The following is a 26,376-nucleotide window of genomic DNA, read 5'->3' as shown; positions in this document are numbered from 1 at the left end:
GACAGAGAAAGTAAAAAAGGAACACAGCATAGTTATTTCCCCGGCTATTTCCGCCTATCTCCGAGCGGAGAGCCGATACTGCGCCTACGCTGGAGCCGGGAAGGTAAATATTTACACCCTGTTGTTCGGAGGGGCACAGCGAGACCCCTGTGGGACCAAGGAGGACGGGGGAAGCCTCGATTTGGATCCGGGGGCTTCCCCCACCCGAGGTAAGTAACCCCCAGGGGAACTTTTTTTGTTACAGGTTTTCTTTAAATGGGAGATTTGCATTCTCATGTGATCTACACTGCATATAGTCCATGGGCATTTAGATAAAATCACAGGGTGGAGGAACACAAGAAAGTTAATGGTGAATACATCAAGTACCACCTGGGCCCCCTCGGCTCCAGGGCCCCATAGCAGCTGCTACGCCCTTGGCTCCCATACAGCTCTGGGCCCCCATGCAATTGCAGGGCTGCTCCCCCTGTAGTTACACCCCGGCTTTCATGGCACTGACGCCTTCCATTTTGTAGTGTGCGTGTTCCTCCCTAACAGCACAGTAAATCTGTATGTCTCCTCAGCCATGGGCCATGCCTTTCAAAAAAAATTTCAACATTTTTTTTTCTTGTGTAAAGGTCAACTGTTCCTCCTTGCACATTCCATAAAGAGAGACTGAAAATGTGAAAGTTTTTTTTTTCTTTGTTCCTCATAGTTAATACCTATGTTTATGTCGGCGCAGGCACTTGAAGTGCCCATTTGGAGCTCTTCAAAGGTTTAGAGAAGGCAGGGCTTCTTTAAAAAAAAAAAAAAAAAAAATGTAACACTGGGCAAAGCAAAAAAAAGTGCTCCGGTGTACAAGCTTTACAGGACAATGCAGAGAATGCCATTTGCAGGGCTGCACTTTGTACTCATATTTTACTATCTTGCTAACCAACTACCAAGTATGTATACAAAAACGGAACAAAACTTCCAATGTGGGCCTCGGTGTTATTTATAGCAGATATTAAAGCCAGCGCTCACCACATGGGCTGCATTTGAATGACTTATCACCTCATGTGCACAACTTATACAGCTCAAATACACACTCGGCAATCAAACGGATGCAAGACATATGCATAACTATATACTTACCATGCAAACAGGAAAGCACAATGGGAGCTGCTAGCCTGGTAGTTACAAAATTATGGAAACAAATATGAGTAGAAGGCTGCGCATTCCTGACCCAATACTACAGTTGAATGGTTAATCGCTGTGGCGTACACCGCCCCTCCTGGACTAAAAATGCACGCCCCGCATCCAAACAATGCAATACTGGTCTATGGAGAAAGTTTAGCTTCCATTATAGTTTGCATGCAAAATACAATTTACTGGACATCTGCACCAACGTTGAGGTAATTCTCCAGAGCAGATGTCCTACACTATCTGACCTATTTAGTTATGCATATGTCTTGCATCTGTTTGATTGCTGAGTGTGTATTTGAGCTGTATAAGCGGTGCACATGAGGTGATAAGTCATTCAAGTGCAACCCATGTGGTGAGTGCTGGCTTTATTCTCTGCTGTTCATATTGAACGTAAGTTACACATTTCTGCTTAGCTGCTGCCAGGGTTAAAGAGACTCTGAAGCGAGAATAAATCTCGCTTCAGAGCTCATAGTGCCCCTGCTAAACCGCCGCTATAGCGCTGCTAAACGGGGGTCCCTTCACCCCCAAACCCCCCACTGCGACACTTGGTCGCAGGCTTGGTCGCTCCTGGAGGCAGGGCTAACGGCTGCAGCCCTGCCTCCAGTCACGTCTATCAGCGGCGCATCGTCGCCTCTCCCCCGCCCCTCTCAGTGAAGGAAGTCTGAGAGGGGCGGTGGAGAGGCGGAGATGCGCGCTGACAGACGCGCGTGGGGCAGGGCTGCGGCGGTTAGCCCTGCCCCAACCAGGAAGCGCTCCTCCGCAGAAACGAGGGGATTTGGGGGATCAGGGACCCCCGTTAAGCCGCGGGATAGCGGCGGTTTAGCAGGGGCACACGTGCCCCTGCTATCTATGAGGTCTGAAGCGAGATTTATTCTCGCTTCAGACTCTTTAAGGACATATGCTTTTAACTTAGGTCAGATAGTGTAGGACATCTGCTCCGGAGAATTACCTCAACGTTGGTGCAGATGTCCAGTAAATTGTATTTTGCATGCAAAATATAATGGAAGCTAAACTTTCTCCATAGACCAGTATTGCATTGTTTGGATGCGGGCGTACATTTCAGTCCAGGAGGGGCGGTGTACGCCACAGCGATTAGCCATTCAACTGTAGTATTGGGTCAGGGATGCGCAGCCTTCTACCCGTATTTGTTTCCAAAGTTATTTATAGTTGCGGTTCTCTTTCTTATGGTAACACTTCTACCCAAAATCTCCGTATCTATTAGGTTACAAAAATAATAGAAGGGGCTGAAGGGCGTGTATGATTGGTCTGAGCGCTCTAGAAGGCGTACGTGAATTTCGGGGGCTGTGGAAAATCGAGCCCGGGAACAGTGCCGATAATAGAATATCATTAAATTTACTGATACTCTACTATATTTAAAGTTACAATTTGCGTTCGATATCGGTAATTGTTACCTATATTTTACTATAGGTAAATCTAACCCTACCCTTACACAAAACCCTCCCTCTTCCGATGCCTAACCCTATACCCTCCACCACCCCGTGGTGCGTAACCCTAAGACCACACCTGGTGGTGCCTAACCCTATACCCCCCTAGCCCCCCCACCCCCCGGTGGTGTGTAACCCTAACACCTGGTGGTGCCTAACCCTATACCCCCCGCCACCCCGTGGTGCGTAACCCTAAGACCACACCTGGTGGTGCCTAACCCTAATCACCCCCCAGTTTAGGGCCCATAATATATTTTTTGCTACCTGAGGCAAACCTGTGAGGATGCTCCCCCAGTATAGGTAGTATAGGTTAGCCAGGTAGATGCCTCCTGTATAGATTAGCCAGGTTGGTGGCCAGCCTGCTCCCTCCTCCCTCCCCGCAGCCACCGCTTGTCTTACCCTCTGAGCCAGCAGCAGCTTCCTCTAGGATAGTGCCCGGTCCCCTCGCCTCATCATCATAGACCTCAGATCAGCAGCGTGACCTGTGGACTATCCTAGAGGAAGTGACCGCTGGCTCAGAGGGTAAGAGGAGCAGCGTCCCGGGGGGTGGGGGGGGGGTGGGGGGAGGGAAGGTGGAGAGACAAGACAACATTTATATTGCGCTTTTCTCCTGGCGGACTCAAAGTGCCAGAGCTGCAGCCACTAGGACGCGCTCTATAGGCAGTGGCAGTGTTAGGGAGACTTGCCTAAGGTCTCCTGCTGAATAGGTGCTGGCTTACTGAACAGGCAGAGACGAGATTCGAACCCAGGTCTCCTGTGTCAGAGGCAGAGCCCTTAACCATTACATTATCCAGGAGGGGGCATTGGTGTGTTTCCAGGTTGCCGCTCCAGCGCCGATGCCGCCTGATGAATTAGTTTTAAAAAAAAAAAAAAAAAAAAAAAAAAGGATAATTGCCAGGTGCCCATTGGAGTCGGCTTGACTATTATTTTCAATCAACGTTTATGGCTGCGCCAGATTCTTCCAGAAGCCGCATGCATCCAATTTTTGCCTGATACCCTCTAGTAGTGATAAGGGAGAGATAGGCAAACAGATGAACCAAGGTGGAAAGACCAGCAGGTTGTCAGCGCTAGCTCCCTGCTATCTTCAGACTGAGGCTCAGTTCACATTGAGATGGATCATAAACCGCTCATTCGGAGAGGGCAGCGCAGTGTCTGTCCCAAAGGTGTTTTGTGTCCGGTTGGGGTCTGGAGCAGATGCATTTCCACCACACTGTGGAAAACGCATCCACGGTCGTGAAACCTTGTGCAGGTTGGGAGTTGGGAGTTTGCATTGCACTGAGACAGATCAAAGGAATCAGTTCCAAACTGATGACGTGAATGGACCCTATTGATAACATAACTGAATGTTTCATGTTGCTATGTGAACGTAGCCTAAAGCTTTAAAATAATGGCAACAATTCACTGAGCTCATCTCCTGTCTTTAGTAATGATTTTGTGCTTTTTTTTTTTTTTTTTTTTTTTTTCTCTTTTACTGTTATCACCATGGTGGTAAAGCATTTAGTTTTCACTAAAGAATTTACCTCAGGCAAACCTTAAAATAAGGCTTCTGTCTTTTAAATTAAGGAGTGATTTCTTAAGTTAAGGTTTCCCAATCCATAAAATAACAGAATCCTAAAGTTAAAGACAGGATGTTAATTCGCAGAGAGGAATGCAAGTGTACAGTGTGTGAGGAGTTATCACCTGGCCTGAGCTGTAGTTAAAGTGGATCCGCGGTGAACTTTTACTCATTGCAGAATTGTGTTCCTTTCCTATTGTTTATAGGGCATTCCTCAAGCCAAATACTTTTTTGTTTTTGTTTTAATACTCTAATTCCCTATAAACTAAATAAACCACGCCCACAGGTTTCAGAGAGCCTTGGCAGTAGCAAGGGCTCATGGGAGCTCAGTCTGGGCAGGAGGAGGAGGTGTTACTAGCCATTGATTTCAGAGGAGGGGGGGATTAGGTTTTTTTTCACAGGCTGAGTGCTCAAGATACAGATAAGCCTGCCTCTGTGTAATGTTAACAAACATGGCTGCTGTCATTGTATCACAGGAAGAAATAATAATTTTCTATTAAAGCTGTTTGCAGCTAGATTTGATGTGTGAACTATCTAAACTTTAGATAAGATATATAGTCAAGTTACTTGTTATAGTTAGTTTTTCATCTCGGATCCGCTTTCAGTACAGCGTTACTACAGACTGCAATGCAAAGTGAAGCATTCTGAGCTGTCTGTTTTTATTTTTTTACTAGTTTATGCAGAAGGGGACTCTGTATAGAGGGAAATATGCACAGCAGGCACATGGAAAGGGAGGGAGAGAGAGACACCCAAGCATATATACATATACATCTATCTATCTATCTATCTATCTATTCACACAAACACACACAAATTCACACACCGAGACACAGAAACACACACTGACCCAGCCACACACACACAGCCACTACGCTCTCCTGCTGTCCTACTCAGGCTAGCTGTAATCATATCGGCAGCAGGAGGGATGGAGCTACATCCTGTTTGTGTGTGTGCTCCTCCCCTCCCTATCTACTGCATGTGAGAATAACTACAGAGGTCATAACATAAGGACTTGAGTTATAAAACACTCTCACTGTGAAAGCTTATCACTGCATGTTAATAAGGCAAGCTTCCTTAGTGGATTAACACTAAAAATACCGATCAATGTATGGTGATAAGTTTTTACTTGTCTTATCATCACCAGTATGCTCTTATGCTGGGAATACATGTTACGTTTTTTGCGTTCGATTCTCCGTGCAGTCTATTAGCCATTCGATCCTCTGCTCTATTCTCTTATCTTCCGCTTGTTTTTCTTATATTTTTTGCCATTCACTTCTATGAGAAGTCGAGTAGAACAAAATCGATCGGAGAATCGGACATGTCGGAATTTTATCATCGAAGGCATCTATCGGAACGATTCTCAGCAAACAAAACGTAACGTGTATTCCCAGCATTAGTGAATTTATGCCAATGGGCCTGATGCAATTCACTTTTTCTCCTAAGATTTCTCCTAGGAGATCATTTTTCATCTTCAATTAAATAACTTGTCACTACTTGGCAATTAAAAAATTACCAAAAAGTAGGTGAAAAATACTGACAAAATTATTCAGAGTATTCTCTTGCTTGCTTGTGGCTTAAAAGGCATTTTATTGATAAGATGTAAAAAAAAAATCACCTAGGAGAGAACTTAGGAGAAAAAATTTAATTGCATCATGCCCTATGTCTCCTGGCAGGTCTGCATTTTTTGCAATATTCTAAAGATATCTGCATCAGCCCAAAGAAGAAGTGCACTAAGGAAATTCAGAGCTGTGTCTTTAACCTCCCTGGCGGTAAGCCCGAGCTGAGCTCGGGCTATGCCGCACAGGGAGATATCTCATTCTCAGCCCCTGGTGGGGCGATTTTTTTTTTATACTGTAAATTGCTGTGCGCGCAGCCAGCACTTTGCTAGCTGCGCGCACAGCTTGATCGCCGCCGCTCTGCGGCGATCGCCCGCACGCAGCGGCAGAAGAGGGCCCCCGCCAGAGCCCTGCACTGCCCGGACCAATGAGTTCCGGGCAGCGCTATGGGCTGGATCGAGTGCGCCTGACGTCAGGACATCGGCTGACGTCCATGACGTCATGCCGATCGACGCCATGGCGACAGGAGAAGCCAAACAGGGGAACGCGTTATATACGCGTTCCCCTGTTTGCTATTGTTGCCGGCGGCGATCGGACTAGAGGGCCACATGCGCCCTCTAGTGGTGTTTTATGTAGCTACCACTCTAGTAGCTTTACATGAAACAAAAAAAAAATTGTAAAATTTTTTTTTTTCACAATTTGTAAAAAAAAATTAACCGCCAGGGAGGTTAAAGTAATGGTTCAAGGTATTTGAAAAAAAAAAATCCACTTACCCGGGGCTTCCTCCAGCCTGTGGCAGCCGTCCTGTGCCCTCGCCGCAGCTCTGGAGGCTCCCGGTCTTTTCCACTGCAGAGCCCGACCTCGCCAGGTCGGGTTCCAGGTCGGCCTCTTCTGCTCTCCACAGCGCGGGTCATGTGGTCTGACTGACGTCATCAGGACGGTACTGCGCAGGTGCAGAACTACTGTATAGTAAAGTATAGCAGGCCAAAAGAGACCAAAAAGCCCTCCTACTAAAAAGCAATGCTTGGTGTGGTTTGCCTATAAATTCCTAGCGGTTTGGGTATTCTCTGCTGCTTTGTGATGAGATTATATATACCCTCTTTTTCCCTGAAAATAAGTCCTACCCTGAAAATAAGGCCTAGCTGGAATTTTGAGCATGCTTGAAATATAAGCCCTACCCCTAAAATAAGCCCTAGCGGAAGTTAGAGGAGGAAAAGGCAGCCAGTAAGTGGGGACACAGTGATGCAGTGCAAATCGGCACTGAACAGGTCATCCTGCACAAAGCAAGTTTATCAGCTGTGTGCAGGGAAGACAGGGCAGGTGCCTGATCAGTAGATTGCACAGGAGGAAGAGGTCAGCCAGCAAGCTGGGACACAGTGGGTGCAGTGCCGATTGGGCACCGGTCCTGTCATTTCAGCACAAGGTTATCACTCAGCTGTGTGCAGGGATGAAAGGGCAGGTGCCTGATCAGTACACAGCATACTTTCAAATCCATGAACAGCACAGTACAAAGGAACAGAAAATGTTCTGCTGAGAACACTTCTGAATAGAAATATAAGACATCACCTGAAAATAAGCCCTAGCACATCTTTTAGAGCAAAAATTAATATAAGACAGTGTCTTATTTTCGGGGAAAGACGGTAGTTCATGAGTTTTTATGAATGGGGTTTTGCTCTTTACTGCAGACTTAATATCTGCAGTAAACTGACACCACATGTGTCGGGGGAATAAGGAAAGGTCTTCAATATTTTACAGAACTGGTTTCTCTGTCATTCTCTAGTGATAAAAGCCACATCAGGCCTTCCGGCTGTGACACTTATATCTCTCTGTTGTGTTTAATGGGCAGTTTAGCATCTATTGAGCGATTATACTTTCATCTCTTCAGGCAGAAAGACTCTTTTTGTGTATATTTATATAACCTTTGTTCTACTGCCAGTTACAAACAAAGAACCAGCACATCACATAATTAAAGGGAACTTGAAGTGAGAGGGATATGGAGGGCGCCATATTTATTTACTTGAAACTATACCAGTTGCCTGGCAGTTCCACTGATCTCTGTAGTTGCAGTAGTGTCTGAATCATGCACCGGAAACAAGAACGAGGCAAACAGAAAATGAATATGGCAGCCTCCATATCATTTCAGGTTCCCTTTAAAGTGGACCTGAACTCTTGCACAGGACAGAAAGAAAACACAGAGAAATGCACCCTGTATATATTTAGAGAGTTTAGCCTGTCTAATTCCCCCTCATCTGTGTCTAATCGCAAGTCGTCAGTGGCTTAGCACTAGGGGGTGCAGAGGCAGCGACCACATCGGGGCCCTTGGGCTAGAGGGGCCCTGAGGAGCCCACCCCTCAAACACAGTATTAACTCTTTATAGGTCCTGTGCTGATAATACTCACTTTTATAGTTGATTTGAATAGTAGTGATCATTGGGCCCACAGCTTCTTAGCTACGCCACTGCAAGTCGTAATTTGATCTCTCCCCTGTGTCAGCTGACTGCCACGGTAGATAAGCTCATTTGAAAGCACAGGATGTTAATATGTCTGCTACCATGAAAACAGGAAGTAGAAACCTTGCAAATGAATTGCAGGATTTGTATCAGCTGTACAAATGTTTTCTTTAAAGGTTATTATGCTGGGTGGCGTATCTTTTAGAGGAGAGAGGAAGTTCTGAGCTCAGGTCCACTTTAAGCTGTGGTAGTTACAGGGATTTTCTGGAGAAAAACATATTTTGTACAGTTCCGCCCCATCTTTTGCAAGAATTTTGGCAAACTTACTCCAGCTTGTTCACATTGTTATATTTTATCAACTTTTGCTGGCAGTCAGTAGGTTAAGCCAAATACACTGTTCCCCTAGGTGGAAACAAACATGATTGTCCTGGGCTGAAAATCTAATGGTGGCCATACATGGTACAATTTTTTTCATCCAATCTTACCATTTCTGTGTAGTATAAGGGTAAATTAAGTGAATATACTGAAAGGATAATTTAGGCAGTTCCCTTATATTACATAGAAATGGTAAGATTGGATGAAAAAATTGTACCATGTATGGCCACTATAAAGTGCGTACATTTGTCCCTGGACGTCACTGACAAGGTCGTTACTATTCCATTGTGTTGTATCACTGATTGACTGTTGTTGCTGGGGGGAATTTATAGGACAACCGAGGCGACCCGTGACATGATGAGATAGACATGTTTATGTACAGTGCCTAGCACACAAATAACTATGCTGTGTTCCTTTTTTTTTTTTCTTTCTCTGCCTGAAAGAGTTAAAAATCAGGTATGCAAGAGACAGTTTCTGTCCATGTTGGACTGGGTCAGACTATACCATAACCCTCACTGATTAGTAATTACAGCCATAAAAAAAGTTCCTGTCAGTAAATGTCTTCTGAGAGCAGGAAAGAGATAAAAAGGGTCAATAACTCATAGATTTGAGCTCTAGCGTACTTCAATGAAGGTGTCAATGATCAGAGACAATGAAGCAGTAAAAACTTAAAAACTAGATTTAACCACTTCTGTGCCAGGGGGGTATTTTTCTGATCAGTGCTGCGTGGGCTTTCCAGCCCGCAGCACCGATCAGATAGCAGCCAGGGTGACCAGACTTCCCCCCCCCCCCCTCCTTTTTCCCCACTAGGGGGATGTCCTGCTGGGGGGGGTCTGATCGCCGCCGGCTGCTTGCGCTTGCAGGGGCTCTTCAAAGCCCCCCTCCGCAGCGCTTCCTGGCCTCCTTCCCCTTCCCTCCCTCTCCTTCCCTCTGTGAGCGGCGCACGACGGATTTCCGTCCTGCGCCTGATGGGATAGGCTTTAGCCTATCAGATGCCGGCGATCCCCGGCCAATCAGAGGCCGGGGATCGCCGATCTCCTCTACGGCGCTGCTGCGCAGCAGCGCCGTATATATGTAAACACCGGGGAAGATCCCCGCGTGTTTACATTTACCCTGCGAGCCGCGATCGGCGGCTCGCAGGGTGTTCACGGAGACACGCTCTGTGAACTGACATGGAACGGCCGCCCATGCAATCCACTTCAGGATTCAGGGGCGTACTTAAGCATACGCAGAATCCTGAAGTGGTTAAATACAAAATAAAACTGTGGGATATCTGAAAAAAAAATGTAATTTTTATAGGAGGAGAATGCATACAATTGTTTTTCTCTTCAGTTCATTTTCACCTCGGATGTCCTTTAAGGTAAGTAGACACCCACAAGATGAACATAGTTTGTGTTGCCCGCCAGGACTGAACTCAATCCTGCGGACTGACACTGCATGGGCCCCAATGCTGTACAGATGCTTCACTAAGCAGCAGCAGCAGAACAGTTCTGTCTTTATGGAGAGGGGAGGAGAGACTGCAGTGCCGACACAATAAAGTGGTTTCCGCAGGCAGGGCAAAAAGTGGATCAGTGGATTAGGCCACCGACTGATGCTCTAACGCTGGGAACACGTTACTTTTTTTCACCCGGTTTCCCGTGCGATCGATAGCATGAATCGAATCTCAAACAAAAATCGACAGTAATTTTATCATCCGCCTGCTACACACATATACGGTTCATGTTCCGTTTTTACTATGTTCTCGACTAATTACGCCCACTATTGATGACACTGCACTCCGATACGGCCCCCTGAATGCCTCTATATAGTACAAATAATCGAGCCGCTTCATCGATCGCGCCGACACACGATAAGATAGTTGTCATTTCGACCATTTATTTTCAACATTTCCGATACTATTCCAATCAAAAACACACTCGATTCTGCCCATAAAATCGCTCAAGTGTGCTGAAAAATGCTTCCAATTTAAAATGGAAGTGTATGGGCACTTTACCTTTCTTTTCGCTCTAGAGGCTTATCAGTCACTTAGGAGATGCCACAGGGAGCTTCCAGGTTTTTCAATCACTGATTTCAGGAGATAAGAATAACGCAAACACAGCAGAGAGCTTATGTGTGCAAGCTTCATAGACAACAGTTGGATTGAATTTAAAATGCCAGATGTCCATTTGAGCATTTGTTGAATGTGCTGTTAAAACAAGAACAATGAAGGCCTCACCTCACAAAAGTTGGATCTGCTGCTAATACCATGAGGCTGAATACCACAGCAGGACCCCTTCAGAAGTCTTGTGGAGCCCACGCCTCAATGGCTCAGAGCTGTTTTGGTGGCATAAGAGGAGCATTCATGATATTAAAGGACTCCCGAGGTGCCATTAAAAAAAAAATAAAAAAAATTATTACCAGGGATTTCTTCAAGCCTCTACAAGTCACATGTGTCCCTTGCCCCAGCTTTGGTCAGCCCACGCCGTGCGCACCCGCATCACCAGGAGCGTACTGCGTCTGCGCAGTACTACTACATGGGCTCAGTATGCTCTGAGACACAGGCGTACACTCCCACATCCGCAGAAGACGCCAACTCATCCGGGGTCGATGTCGGTGATCTTCAGAGGCTGCCGGTGGGAGATAGAGGAAGACCGGAGCTGCTTAAAGGATTCCTGAGGTGAGAAAAAAATAACTATTTTTACTCACCTGGGGTTTCTTCCAGCCCCAACAAGTCACTTGTTGGGGCTGGAAGAAACCCCAGGTGAGTAAAAATAGTTATTTTTTTTCTCACCTCAGGAATCCTTTAAGTGTTGGTTTTCATGTTTTGGCTGTCTGGTATATTTTTGAATAACTGATTTCTTGCTAAACACAGATAAAAAGACCTATGCATTTCTTTTAACATTATCCCTTCCTTCACTTAGGATCAGCATCATGTTCCGCCTCTCCTGATCATTCATAGACGTTCCACTGACCCCCGGGCCCTCAGCAGTGAAGACCATGTCTGAACTCAGTCCTCCCATGGATGAACCTTTTGATTTCCTCTTTAAAATAATTCTGATTGGCGACTCAAACGTAGGGAAGACTTGTGTGGTGCAACGCTTCCAGTCTGGGATCTTCACTGACAAACACCAGAACACCATCGGGGTGGACTTCACAGTTCGTAATTTGAATGTTGATGGAAAGAAGGTCAAGGTAAGGATTTTTTTGTTTTTCGTTTTTTTTTTCTTTAGGGGGGACCAGTAAGCCACGGACCAGTAAGAAAAATATGGTATCTTTATGTACCCATCAGGTCCATCATCTATCTATTGCATCAACTTTCAGGTTTAATAAAGCAGCTGCGTATCTATTGATCAATTATTGATCTGGTCACATGACCATTGTTATGTTTTTCAAATAAAAGTATCTAAGAGGTGAGTCTTAAGGTGGCCACACACCATACAATTTTTCAAATATCTGTTCAATTCAAGAATTGCAATCAATTTTTTCTGACCGATTGTAACATTTCAAAAATCTGACCAATGTACCACACATCTATGTTAAATTTTTCCTCATTTAGGATAAACATGATTGGAAACTGAGAAAATTGCTTGGATGTATATATTAATAAATGGACAATCTACCACACACCATTCAATTTTCATAAAAATTGATCAGAAAAATCCACCATTCCCAATCAACTTTTATTGAATAAAAATGGAAAATCTGTCCAATTTTTTGGTCGAATAAAAAAAAGCTTTAGATTTTTTCTGGAAGTCCAATCTTTTTTTTTTTTTTTTTTTTTTTTTTTTATGGAGTTGCTGTAAAATCAGATCAATTTATAGTATCGTGTGTAGCCACCTCTGAACATGGGGAACATTAACCAAGAATTGAACTTCATCCCAATCAGTAGCTGATAACCCTTTCCCACCAGAAATCTTTCCCTTTTCTCCAATAATCAGGGGAGGTCTGTATGGCTCATATTGTGGTGAAACCCCTCCCACAGTGTGATGTCATGACCTTGTAACTATACAATGACCACGACAGGCGTGATCGTGGCGGCCACCCCAGGACCGCCTAACGCCAATTGGCGTCAAGTCCTGGGGCGGGGTTTTGCAGAAAATCGCTAGAAGACTGTTAGACGGGGAAACCGCCGTCTAAGAACACTACAGCGCTGCGATCTAAGACTGCGCTGCACTGGGGACAGCCGTGTGGCACGTCTGTCCCCTCTGGAGTCACGGAGAGCGATCAGCTCTCATAGGCTGATGTCTATGAGAGTCGATCGCTGTGATTGGCTGGCGGGGGAGGGAAATAAAGATAAAAAGGGGGAAATTTATTTTTTTTAAAAACAGGAAATAAATACTTATAAATAAATAAACAAACATCTCAGGAGGGATCAGAGCCCACAAACAGAAAGCTCTGTTGGTGGGCAGAAAAGGGGGGGGGGATCACTTCTGTGATGAGTTGTACGGCCGTGCAGCGTGGCCTTAAAGCTGCAGTGACCTAATTGGTAAAAAAAATAGCCTGGTCACTAGAGGGTGTATGCCTACGGTCCTCAAGTGGTTAATATGGACACTTCATCGAACATCAAATTCCATACTTTTCTGTTTTTTTAATGAGGGGGCATTCCCATAAGATATGTAGAAGGTTACTTTCAGAATATTTGGACACACACAGACATTAACACACAGAGACACACACAGCCTCTCTCTCCTTCCCTGGCTGTCCTTCACAGGCTAGCTGTAATTTTTCCTGGCAGCATGAGGGGGTGGAGCTAAATCCTGCCTGTGTGTGCTCCTCCCCTCCCTACCTACTGCATGTGAGAATAACTACAAAGGTGATAACTTAAAGGGGAACTTCAGCCTAAACAAACATACTGTCATCAAGTTACATTAGTTATGTTAATTAGAATAGATAGGTATTATAATCTCTTACCCACCCTGTTTTAAAAGAACAGGCAATTGTTTGTGATTCATGGGGGCTGCCATCTTTGTCATGGGGCAGCCATCTTTTTGGTTGAAAGGAGGTGACAAGGAGCAGGAGACACAGTTCCAACTGTCCTGTGTCCTGATTACCCCTCCCAGCTGCACACACTAGGCTTCAAATCTCAAATTCAAATTGTAAAAAAAAAAATTGCACCAAAACAGTAGAACGAGAACAACATCAGAAATCCCATCATGCTTTGCACAGCATTAGGGGAAAAATGCCCGGGCAGTTTTCTTCTGTGCAGCTAAAAATGAGGCTTGTATAAGAGAAATAAAGTTCTGATGCTGTGAAACTGATAAAGAAACACCAAGCCTTTTCAGTGCTGCTGAGTCGATTTTTAGTCCGGAGGTTCACTTTAAGGACCGGAGTGATAAGACAACACTCTCACTGTGAAAGCTTATCACTACATGTTAATAAGGCAAGCTTCTTTAGTGAATTTACTTAAAATACAACTTGATGAGTGGTGATAAATTTGCACTTGCCTTATTATCACCAGCAGGATCTTGTGAATTTTGGCCAATTTTCATGTATAAATTATTTAGTCATTAACCACAATTCCCTAAGGCTGTGTACATTTTACACAATGTAGCATTTGTATTTATTATTTGAAAAACATACTTTAATCCAACTTTCAAGTATATCACTAATCCTTTAGGTTGTAATCCAGAACTTTGGAGTCACTTCAGTGGCTGTTTGCAGGATTACAGTCACCAGATGTACCATCTAAATACTGTACACACTTTGTACAGTGATTGTTCCAGATACAATAGTTTAAACACACACTAAAGCAGGAGGATTAGCCATACTATGAAATGGAAAATACACATATAAGTAGATAAATACTTGATCTACTTACATAACACATGTATTGTACTGTCCAAGTTTTGATTTCAGTGAATTTTATATAGTAAATGAAGAGAATTCTGTTCCTGGTGGCGGCCATGTTTTTTGCCCAGTTTGAGGCTAAATACTGATGTCATTTCTTCCCTTAATTTTTTTTTCTTTTCGCCTCCAATCGCTGAGTCAACTCAGCCTTGCTTGTAAATAGTGTTGGGCGAACATCTAGATGTTCGGGCCGAACAGGCCGAACATGGCCGCGATGTTCGGGTGTTCGACCCGAACTCCGAACATAATGGAAGTCAATGGGGACCCGAACTTTTGTGGTTTGTAAAGCCTCCTTACATGCTACATACCCCAAATTTACAGGGTATGTGCACCTTGGGAGTGGGTACAAGAGGAAAAAAAATTAGCAAAAAGAGCTTATAGTTTTTGAGAAAATCGATTTTAAAGTTTCAAAGGGAAAACTGTCTTTTAAATGCGGGAAATGTCTGTTTTCTTTGCACAGGTAACATGTTTTTTGTCGGCATGCAGTCATAAATGTAATACATATAAGAGGTTCCAGGAAAAGGGACCGGTAACGCTAACCCAGCAGCAGCACACGTGATGGAACAGGAGGAGGCGCAGGAGGAGAAGGCCACGCTTTGTGAGACACAACAACCCCGGCCTTGCATGAGGGCAAGAAGCGTGCGGATAGCATGCTTTGTACCGCCAAGCAGTCATAAATGTAATAAAGATAAGCGGTTCCATAAACAGGGACCGGCAACGCTAACCCAGCAGCAGCAGCAGCACACGTGATGGAACAGGAGGAGGCGCAGGAGGAGAAGGCCACGCTTTGTGAGACACAACAACCCAGGCCTTGCATGAGGACAAAAAGCGTGCGGATAGCATGCTTTGTACCGCCATGCAGTCATAAATGTAATAAAGATAAGTGGTTCAATAAACAGGGACCACGCGGCAACGCTAACCCAGCAGCAGCAGACGTGATGGAACAGGAGGAGGCGCAGGAGGAGAAGGCCACGCTTTGTGAGACACAACAACCCAGGCCTTGCATGAGGGCAAGAAGCGTGCGGATAGCATGCTTTGTACCGCCATGCAGTCATAAAATGTAATAAAGATAAGTGGTTCAATAAACAGGGACCACGCGGCAACGCTAACCCAGCAGCAGCAGACGTGATGGAACAGGAGGAGGCGCAGGAGGAGAAGGCCACGCTTTGTGAGACACAACAACCCAGGCATTGCATGAGGGCAAGAAGCGTGCGGATAGCATGCTTTGTACCGCCATGCAGTCATAAATGTAATAAAGATAAGTGGTTCAATAAACAGGGACCACGCGGCAACGCTAACCCAGCAGCAGCAGACGTGATGGAACAGGAGCAGGCGCAGGAGTAGAAGGCCACGGTTTTTGAGACACAACAACCCAGGCCTTGCATGAGGACAAAAAGCGTGCGGATATAGCAGCAATGCTTTTTGCCGCCATGCAGTCATAAATGTAATACAGATGAGAGGTTCTATAAACAGGGACCGGAAACGCTACACCATCCCAGATGTTCATTGGTCATGTTACTTGGTTGGGGTCCTGGAGTGTTGCGTAGTCATTTCCAATCCAGGATTGATTCATTTTAATTTGAGTCAGACGGTCTGCATTTTCTGTAGAGAGGCGGATACGCCGATCTGTGACGATGCCTCCGGCAGCACTGAAACAGCGTTCCGACATAACGCTGGCTGCCGGGCAAGCCAGCACCTCTATTGCGTACATTGCCAGTTCGTGCCAGGTGTCTAGCTTCGATACCCAATAGTTGAAGGGTGCAGATGGATTGTTCGACACAGCTACGTCATCTGACATGTAGTCCTTGACCATCTTCTCCAGGCGATCGGTGTTGGAGGTGGATCTGCACGCTTGCTGTTCAGTGGGCTGCTGCTGCATGGGTGTCAGAAAATTTTCCCACTCCAAGGACACTGCCGATACCGTTCCCTTTTGGGTACTAGCTGCGGCTTGCGTTGTTTGCTGCCCTCCTGGTCGTCCTGGGTTTGCGGAAGTCAGTCTGTCTGCGTACAACTGGCTAGAGGAGGGGGAGGATGTCAATCTCCTCTCTAAAGTCTCCACAAGGGCCTGCTGGTATTCTTCCATTTTGACCTGTCTGACTCTTTCTTCAAGCAGTTTTGGAACATTGTGTTTGTACCGTGGATCCAGAAGGGTATAAACCCAGTAATTGGTGTTGTCCAGAATGCGCACAATGCGTGGGTCACGTTCAATGCAGTCTAGCATGAATTGAGCCATGTGTGCCAGAGTCCTACCAGAATCCTCATCATCCTCTTGTGAGCGTTGTGATAGTTGTTGTGATGCATCATAGTCGTCACCTTCCTCCTGGTCTGCTTCTGCTGACCATTCGCGTTGAATTGTGGAAGTCCAACGTGCACCGCTCTGGCCCTCGTCAGTGGTGGCATGAAATTCCTGCTCCAACTCCAGCTGTTCCTCCTCCTCCTCTTCTTCGTCATAGCTGCTGGGGCCAGCGTTCCCTGAGGCCGATGGCCTGATGTTGGTACCATCACGCTGATCGTTTTCTCCTTCAGATTCCCCCAGTTGCATCATGACAGCTGTTTCCTTGATTTTTAACATCGACCTCTTCAGTAAACACAGCAGTGGTATGGTAATGCTGACTGAAAAGTTGTCACTGCTCACAAGCAACGTGGATTGCTCAAAATTTTGGAGGACTTGGCAGAGGTCCAACATGTTGGCCCAATCGGATCCACAGAAGCTTGGCAGCTGGCCGGATGCGCCTCGGTACTGCGCCGTCATGTACTGGACCACTGCACTCTTCTGCTCGCAAAAGCGGGCTAGCATGTGCAGCGTAGAATTCCAGCGCGTAGGGACATCACACAGCAAGCAATGGTGGGGGAGATTGAAGCGCTCCTGCATCTTGGCGAGTGCCCCCGAAGCAGTACTGGAATTTCTACAATGTTTGGCCACTCGACGCACCTTCAACAGAAGATCGGCCACGCCTGGGTATGTCCTCAGGAACCGCTGAACTACTAGGTTCATCACGTGCGCCAGGCAAGGGATGTGTGTCAGCTTAGCCAACCTTAAAGCGCGAATGAGATTACTCCCATTATCACACACAACCATGCCCGGTTTCAGGTCCAGCGGTGCCAGCCACAAATCCGTCTGTTCCTTTATTCCCCTCCAAATTTCCTCCCCTGTGTGCTGCTTATCCCCAAGGCAGATTAGCTTCAGCAACGCTTGCTGACGCATGCCAACAGCTGTGCTGCACTGCTTCCACGATCCTACTGCTGCTGGGTTAGCGTTTCCGGATGAGGTACAGCTTTGAGATGCGTTGGAGGAGAAGGAGTCATAGAGGTAGGTGCTGCTGTTGTTATCCAGTGGGAGGGACGGCGGTGCAGCTGTTTGTGGCGTGGGCAACACCCGTGCCGTAGCAGGTGAGGAATCGCTGCCAGGCTCCACAAGGTTCACCCAGTGCGCGGTAAGGGAGATGTATCGACCCTGGCCGAACGCACTCGTCCAGGTGTCAGTGGTGAGGTGAACCTTGCAGGCAACGGCATTCTTCAAGCTTCGGGTTATTTTGCTGACCACGTGCTCATGCAACTCAGGCACTGCAGAGCGCGCAAAGTGGTAGCGGCTGGGAACCACGTAACGTGGGATGGCCACTGACATCATGCCCTTGAAGCTGTTTGTCTCCACCACTCGATATGGCAGCATTTCGCAGGCCAGAAGCTTGGCTATGCTGGCTGTTACTGCCACGGCCCGGGGGTCATTTGCTGGCAATTTCCTCTTGCGCTCAAACATCTCCGACACAGACAACTGAACCGTAGCGCTGCACACGGAAGGGCTGTTGGTTGTTGTGTTTGATGAACACTGGGAGACCTCAAGAGCACTACTCCGGAAAGTGACAGTGTCAGCGTCGTCTGATGTTTGTGAATGTTGTGAACCACGCAATGGCTGGGCTACTGCTGCTGCTGAGGCGGGTCTGGTGGTGAGTCTGGTGAATCCAAGGGAGGCAGTGTTGTTGCTGGTACCCTGTCCTGACGCGTTTGCCCACAGAGTGGGATGTTTGGATAGCATGTGACGGCTCATGCTGGTGGTGGAGAGGTTGTTAATACTTTTCCCCCTGCTCAGGCGGGTCTTGCACACCTTGCAAATCGCCATGGTAACATCCTCAGTGCAGTCTTCAAAGAAAGCCCAGACTTTGGAGCACCTGCCTCCTTGCTGGCGATTTCTGTTTGCTCCTCTTTTGCCTCTCACTTGAACTTCCACGCTTGTGGTGCCTGAAATTGCGCGCCGCCTACCTTGTGGCACAAGGCGAACTCGTGCAGCAGTGGGTTCTTCAACAGACTCATCTGTGCTGCTGCTACGACGGCGATGTTCTCGTTCACAAACAAAATCTGGGTCTCTGTCCACATTGTCCATACCCTCCTCTTCCATCTCCTCAAACTCGTCATATGTCATTGTGGGCCGCCGCCGTGGAGTAGAGCTCCCCACAACAACCTCTGCGCAGCACACTCCAACGTCGTCTTCCAGATCTTGTCGGCCGACCTCCTGCAATTGCAACCCCTCCTGCCCAAATTGCTCTGGGATTTGGGTTTCCGAGTCCTCCTCGGACTCGCCTTGTATTTCAGTGCGCGGTGCATTTCCCACAGTTAACGGTTGTGAATCCAGGCACAACATTTCTGGCTGTTCCTCCATTGACCTTTGAAAGGTGGAAGTTTGTTGGGCTGGGAATAGCTCCTGCGAATACCCCATTGTGTCCTGAGGTAATTCATCGGACTGGTTATCTGGCAGTTGTGTGCGTGGTGTCGCTGCCGGTTGTGTCAGCTTTGTGCCCACTGGCTCCTTGTAACTGGCTGAGGACTCGGACCTCGTGCGTGATGTGCTGGTGCTGCTTAACCCACTGCTGGACGCTTGAGAGGTCATCCAAGTAATTAACTGGTCCTGTTCTTTTGGATTTGTGAGGGTTGTTGTCCTGGACAACATGGGCGGTATTGAGTGGGTTTTCTTGGGTGCTCCCCTGTGGCCTGTACGTGAACCGTCAGGGGAAACACCTCTTCCCTTGCCCCTCCCTCTTTCACCGGATTTCTTCCTCATTTCACTTATCCTTACAGTACACGCTGACTGGCAGCAGTACAGTGGCAGTACAGAAATGCTATACAGTACCACTATTCCCAGCAGCGACACAGAGCACAATGCTATACAGTGACGGGTGAGCGGTGTACCACTATTCCCAGCAGCGACACAGAGCACAATGCTATACAGTGGCGGGTGAGCGGTGTACTACTATTCCCAGCAGACACAGAACAGTAAACAGAATGCTATATAGTGTGGCTGAGCGAGCGGTGTACCACTATTCCCAGCAGACACAGAACAGTAAACAGAATGCTATATAGTGTGGCTGAGCGAGCGGTGTACCACTATTCCCAGCAGACACAGAACAGTAAACAGAATGCTATATAGTGTGGCTGAGCGAGCGGTGTACCACTATTCCCAGCAGACACAGAACAGTGAACAGAATGCTATATAATGTGGCTGAGCGAGGTACACAGAGTGGCAGTAAACAGAATGCTATATAGTGTGGCTGAGCGAGTGGTGTACCACTATTCCCAGCAGACACAGAACAGTAAACAGAATGCTATATAGTGTGGCTGAGCGAGCGGTGTACCACTATTCCCAGCAGACACAGAACAGTAAACAGAATGCTATATAGTGTGGCTGAGCGAGCGGTGTACCACTATTCCCAGCAGACACAGAACAGTAAACAGAATGCTATATAGTGTGGCTGAGCAAGCGGTGTACCACTATTCCCAGCAGACACAGAACAGTAAACAGAATGCTATATAGTGTGGCTGAGCAAGCGGTGTACCACTATTCCCAGCAGACACAGAACAGTGAACAGAATGCTATATAATGTGGCTGAGCGAGGTACACAGAGTGGCAGTAAACAGAATGCTATATAGTGTGGCTGAGCGAGCGGTGTACTACTGTTCCCAGCAGCGACACAATGACAGGGGGGACCCTGGCTAGCGTGGCTGGAGCGCGAACTACCCTGCCTGCCTACCCAAAGCTAAACCCACAGACAAATGGCGGAGATATGACGTGGTTCGGGTATTTATTTACCCGAACCACGTGACAGTTCGGCCAATCAGAGCGCGTTCGGGTCCGAACCACGTGACCCGTTCGGCCAATCACAGCGCTAGCCGAACGTTCGGGGAACGTTCGGCCATGCGCTCTTAGTTCGGCCATGTGGCCGAACGGTTTGGCCGAGCACCGTCAGGTGTTCGGCCGAACTCGAACATCACCCGAACAGGGTGATGTTCTGCAGAACCCGAACAGTGGCGAACACCGTTCGCCCAACACTACTTGTAAACACAAGTGAGCAGAGGATCATGTTTCAGCTAGGCAGAGAAATAAAGGGAAGAGGAGGAATATATTATAGATAAAAAGAACCCCCAGCATGCAACTGAATGGCAATGGCTATTAAAGGGCCAGTGCTCCAAAGGTATTTAATAACTCCAAACCATCACAGCTGAAAAAGTTTTGAATGCAGGATTAGCATCTTTATCACTTAATACACTCAGACCAGTTGCTGTTAAAATTTGATTTTTATGGTGACAATCCCGCTTTAATGTGGCAAAACAGGCTGAAGTAACATCTATCAAAGCAGATTCTAAACTAGTGGTAAAGTATTTTAAAATGGCAGACCTGGTCAGATCAGCTATAAGAGCTGCCATGTTCCCCCTTCCCCTTCTAGCTGCCCATTATTTATCCAGGGGAAGGAGTGAAAATAGCATCTGTGACTTCTCTAAACTTTTTGAAGCACAGTGTCCAATCAACCTACCCCACTAATGATGAAAGCTTTTGTTTGCTCTCTGCTAATGTGTACAGTAAAATAATTACATAAGTCCTGATCTGCTTGAAACTTCTGCGGTCAGCAGGCCTGAGAAGTAGGAAGAAGTAGGGCAATAAACCTTCTGTTAAACTTTTAAATGTAAAAGTTTTTTTTTTTATATTAATGATCCACATTGTCGGCATGCATATTAAATGTGCTATTGATATGCTCTGAGTGCTAAACAGGTGCTTGGTGAAGCTCAGTAATGTGATGATCTCCTTCAGGTACAGGTCTGGGACACGGCTGGTCAGGAGAGGTTCCGTACAATCACACAGAGCTACTATCGCAGTGCCCATGGGGCCATCATCGCCTATGACGTCACTCGGCGGCAGACGTTCGAGTCTGTCCCCCACTGGATCCATGAAGTGGAGAAATATGGAGCCGCCAACCTGATGGTGATGCTTATTGGTAGGTTGTCTCGTGTGTGTGTGTGTGTGTGTGTGTGTGTGTGTGTTGTTGTTGTTTGTGTTCTGAGAACAATAGAAACATGTTTGTTTGTTTGTTTGTTTTCTTTTACTTTTCATTTCCTTTAGATTTACCTTGTCTTTTCCTTTGTTTTTGCTCCTTTCTTTCCTTTTTTCCCCCTGTGCTTGTCCCTTTTCCTTCACTTTGTCCTTTGCCTTTCATTTCTTTCTCCTTCCTTTTCTCTCCTTGCATAGAGAGAAGGGGGAAGACGCCTTGCGCGTTAGCAGCGTGCGGCTGCCTCTATGGAGGCTCAGCTTCCATAGAAGCAGCCGCACGCTGTGAACGCGCAAGGCGTCTCCCCCCCCCCCCCCTTCTCTCTATATGCAGCAGCCATCCTACATTGGTAAGCATTAGCACTATCTTGCACTTTGTTTGTATATAATTATCTTATAGCAGCACTGTTGCTTGATCTTGACTAGCCTGCTACTTTGCACAAGCATCCCACGTATTATACACTACCTGCATCAAGTACTTCTTATTGGTCGTGTACATACTGTTGTACTTCTGTATTTTTTGTACTTTTTTTTATAGTTTTTGTATTTTTCTTTTTGCATTGGGGTTCTGCATGGATCACGCATTTAGCACTTTTCATTGGTCGTGTACATATTTTTGCATTTTTGTACTTTTCATAGTTTTTGTATTGTTCAATTTTTGTAATTGTGGTTTTGCTTGGATTGTTATTGGAGGGTTATGCAATTCATTGCACATTGATTTTTTCATTAATCACTTTACACACACTGTGGCACTTGTTCTGCTGCTATAGAGATTTACAATTACATTTGGATTAAGAAGGTGGTTTTAATGATTGTTTTTAACTTATTTTTGTGTCTTGGATAAGTCCTCAATAAATATATCTTTTTTTGCTTCATATTGAGCTGTGATGAGTTGTGACTTATAACATAAGTCTTTAGATTGGGCATCTTTCCTTGTGGTATGTCAAAGCTTTGTTGGTTCACAAATGTTTTGTGGCTCCTTCACAGGCAACAAGTCGGACTTGGTGGAGAACCGTCAGGTCCTGTTTGAAGAGTCCTGCACGTTGGCTGAGAAATTTGGGCTCCTGGCAGTTTTGGAGACATCAGCTAAAGAGGCTCGTAACATCGATGAGGTCTTTCTCCTTATGGCAAAAGAACTGATCGCCCGACACACCCTGCACTTGCACAAGGATTCTCCACGCAACAGTTTTGTGATGGACTCACGGCCGATCTTGGTCACCAAGGAACCCGAAAAGAACTGCCTATGTGGGTAATTGTTGAGTAAGGAAACCATGGAACCAACACTTGTGTCCATCTTTCAGAGTTCCTGATGGAATTACATCCACAATCAGACAATATTGGCCTTGTTTGGGAATACAGCAATGCATTACTCATGATGACCATGAACCATGGATGATCACCCAGAGTGGAGGCCTGGCTGCCTCTTGAACTATGGAAAGGAATTCACGGCAGGAGCCAAGATCGCAGCAGTGCAGGACAGTCACGGTGCCATAAATATGGTACTGTATTCCATAAAATTGGGGACCAGTGGACACCATGAACAGTTTTGATTGATCAAAAATGTGCAGTACTAAAAGAGGCGGTCAACTTTTTTAAATGAAATGCAACCAACGGTCAATGGCAGCTATAGTAAAGGAAAGGTGCTAATTGAGCTTACTTGAATGCATTATGAGGACAGGTCTAAATTAAGACAATACAGAGTTCCACCGTATAATGATGCCCTATATGGAATTCCAGCACACATCCGAATGTCTCCATTTCTAGGGCCGCTGGTTATCCAGATTGGATGTTGGCCTATTGTGAAAACATCTGAATTTTTAATTGAAACTTTGGAATAATTATGGGGGTAACCCAAATGCCCTGCGTAGGTTTGGATTGTTGTGTTGTTATTATTTTTAACTCTACATTCCTTTAAAGATTATCTCCAGTCATGGAAATAGGACAGTATTGCTTTCCATGTTGCCAGGCTGATATGCAATAGTATATTGTTATTAAAAACTGTTTTAATAATATCCCAATGCAACCATTTCTCTATGGGTGTTCTCTATTTTCCTGTCTGGTGTGCAGAGTGCAGACTGTCTTTTTTGTAGCAAGTTTCAGGGATGGATCTTTACATTCACCACTTGTCTTAAGGTGCGTACACACGCACTACTTCCGCCAACGATGGGTCCGCCCAGACCCTCCCGCTGGGTGGGCGTTCAGCCGACAGTAGTGCGTGTATGCGCTTTCGGCAGTCTGCCAACAGCGCGTACACACGCACTACTGTCGGCTGAACATCCGCCCAGCGGGAGGGTCCGGCGGACCCGTCGTTGCCGGTGAAGGCACCCTTGATGATATACTACTGTGGATTGTTATGTAGATGAGAAATCTTACCTTCTCAGAAGGAGAAACTATTAGTTAATGGAAAAGGTATATTTATTCATGCACAATAGACAACGCGTTTTACCCAGCGGAGCCCGGAGTCGGGAGAGCGAGTGGAAGGAACATGCTGGGTGAAAGAACACCGATGCCCGCGTCCTTCACAAGAAGTACTGTTGCTGTCCCCGGGGCTCCACCGAAGCAAGTAATTACAAGTACATTACAGGTGACCTCTCCTACCGTCTACCAGCACCAACTGACTGCTGCCACCCTCCACCAAAACCCACTGACCTATCCCACTCTCTGCCAGCACCCACTCACCTCTTCCACCCTCAGCCAGCACTTACTGACCTCTCCCACCTTCTGCATATCCAGTATATGGCGTAACAGTTTCTATCACGTGTGTGGTAATGGTTTATGCATCTAACATTTGGGATAAATGTTTCTGCATTTGACGTGTGGTAATGGTTTCTGCATTTGAAATTTGGGGTAATGGTTTCTGAATTTGGGGTAATGGTTTCTGCATTCTACATTTGAGGTAATGGCTTCTGAATTTTGACATTTTAGAGTAATGGATTCTACATTTGGTATCTGGGGTTGAACACTGGCAATCCAGTGCAGGAGACTTGGGCGCAGCTGGCACCACCATGGGGCGTAATGGGAATTACGGTAATAGCGGCGCACAGTGAGTAACTTCAGCGCCGTCAGACGGAGCTGAAGTTACTTTTAAAATACTGTAATTTGGCCTCCAGCTATAGCTGGAAGCCAAATTATTTAATTCCCCACTATCCACATGGACCTAGAGGGGGAATAGTATTAACGTCGCCAGGAACTTGTGCAGCAGTAGGATAAGCCATACCGGCTGTATCCTGCGCCCAAGTCTCCCGGCGGCGAATTCTCTCGTACGCATTCTGGGGTAACCGTTTCTGCATTTCATATGTGGCGTTAGTTACTACTTGCTAGTACTGAATTGGACCTCCCTTTTGCTTTCAGAATTGCCTTCATTCTTCAGATTTTGGTCATATTGACATAACATCACATATTTTCTGCATATTTATTGCCTGTATATCCATGATGTGAGACCACCACATCATCGGGGTAATGCTGCATTATGTTTTTTTTTTGGGGGGGGGGGGGGAATTCTGCCTTGTGTGTTTTTTGGGGGAAAATGTTGTCTAATTAGGTCATTTTGTCTTAGGCCCCGTTCACATTACAAACGCGGACGGGCACGCACGCGGAACGCAATGCGTACGAACGCACGCCATCCGCGTTTGTATGCGTTGCGTGGCTGATCCATCACTGAAAAGTGAATGGGACAGCCATGCGTTTTGGCAAAACAGGTCCGCACAGGTCCGGAACGCATGCAGTGTGAACATCAGACATTGCACTCTATGCAATGTCTGATGTCGTGCATGTCGGCCACCTGCACGCATTTCCAAAACGCGGCTGGAAACACGTGCAGTGTGAACGGGGCCTTACTGTGTTTTGGGTAAAAAAAACTCAGGGCCTTTTTGAGTTACACTGTTACATTACAGTTGGCTATGCCCACGTCATGGTCAATCCCATTTTCAGCGCCCACATCATAGCCACACCCATTTTCTTCCAACGGCGCACCACACTATACCTCTGCCTTTGGTGCCCTGGATCTTTTAGGAAACTCCAGGTAAGTAAATATCCTTTTGTCCCATTCAACTCCGGTACACTTTAACTCTGACCCTGTACCATGTAGAAAACAAACACTGTACACAAAATCCCAACATAAACATCCTGGCTTTCATGCCTGTCTAGATTGGATGCTTAGAAAAAGCTGTGTGACTAATTACAGCTTTGTCACGTGATGTCATTAGTCAGGCTGGTAACGCGCACATTGCAATGCGTGAAGAATGGTTCAGTAACGAGTGAGTCTGTGTCACTCAGGCACATGACAGACCAGCTCTGCAGCATTGGTTGCGTTCCACAGAGCCAGGACACCTCTCCACAGCAGCAACCCTCCCAATGTACAGAGAGCTCACTGGGGAACCTCCCAGCTCTGATATGTGATACACAGGCCAGCTATGTGACTGCTACATTACACCTGCCTTCCTCCTGCATGTAAACAATAACCTGGCCAGGATGGATGACACTCTGCAGGAAAATGCCACTGGGTGCTTTTGTCAGTTTTACAGCTGTTTTAATTATGCCACTTACCGGTAGAATTTTATTATTCAGCACCCGAGGCGGATTTTATGGAGTTTATAGACACAGAGGCATGTGCCCAATGACTTGCCTCTGTGTCCCGTACCTCCCAACTTATTGAGATCAGAAAGAGGGACACTTAAGCCACACCCCTGCCACACCCCTGA

General features: G+C 46.3%; 1 protein-coding gene across 2 annotated transcripts in view; it reads left to right on the top strand.

The window, feature by feature from the left end:
• The window catches only part of RAB19 (RAB19, member RAS oncogene family), a 42,973-nt gene extending 19,274 nt beyond the window's left edge, over positions 1 to 23,699 (top strand). For both annotated transcript variants that reach the window (XM_068273094.1, XM_068273093.1), the window contains exons 2-4: positions 11,442 to 11,712; positions 21,443 to 21,626; positions 22,664 to 23,699. In XM_068273094.1, coding sequence (XP_068129195.1) covers positions 11,518 to 11,712; positions 21,443 to 21,626; positions 22,664 to 22,929 — 645 coding nt within the window. In that variant the 5' untranslated portion in view covers positions 11,442 to 11,517 and the 3' untranslated portion in view covers positions 22,930 to 23,699. The remainder of the gene's footprint in view (positions 1 to 11,441; positions 11,713 to 21,442; positions 21,627 to 22,663) is intronic.
• The last annotated feature ends 2,677 nt before the right edge of the window (positions 23,700 to 26,376 follow it).

This window comes from Hyperolius riggenbachi, chromosome 3 (assembly GCF_040937935.1).
Source record: "Hyperolius riggenbachi isolate aHypRig1 chromosome 3, aHypRig1.pri, whole genome shotgun sequence".
Classification (NCBI taxonomy): domain Eukaryota; kingdom Metazoa; phylum Chordata; class Amphibia; order Anura; family Hyperoliidae; genus Hyperolius; species Hyperolius riggenbachi.
This window is presented reverse-complemented; position numbering and strand designations above follow the sequence as displayed.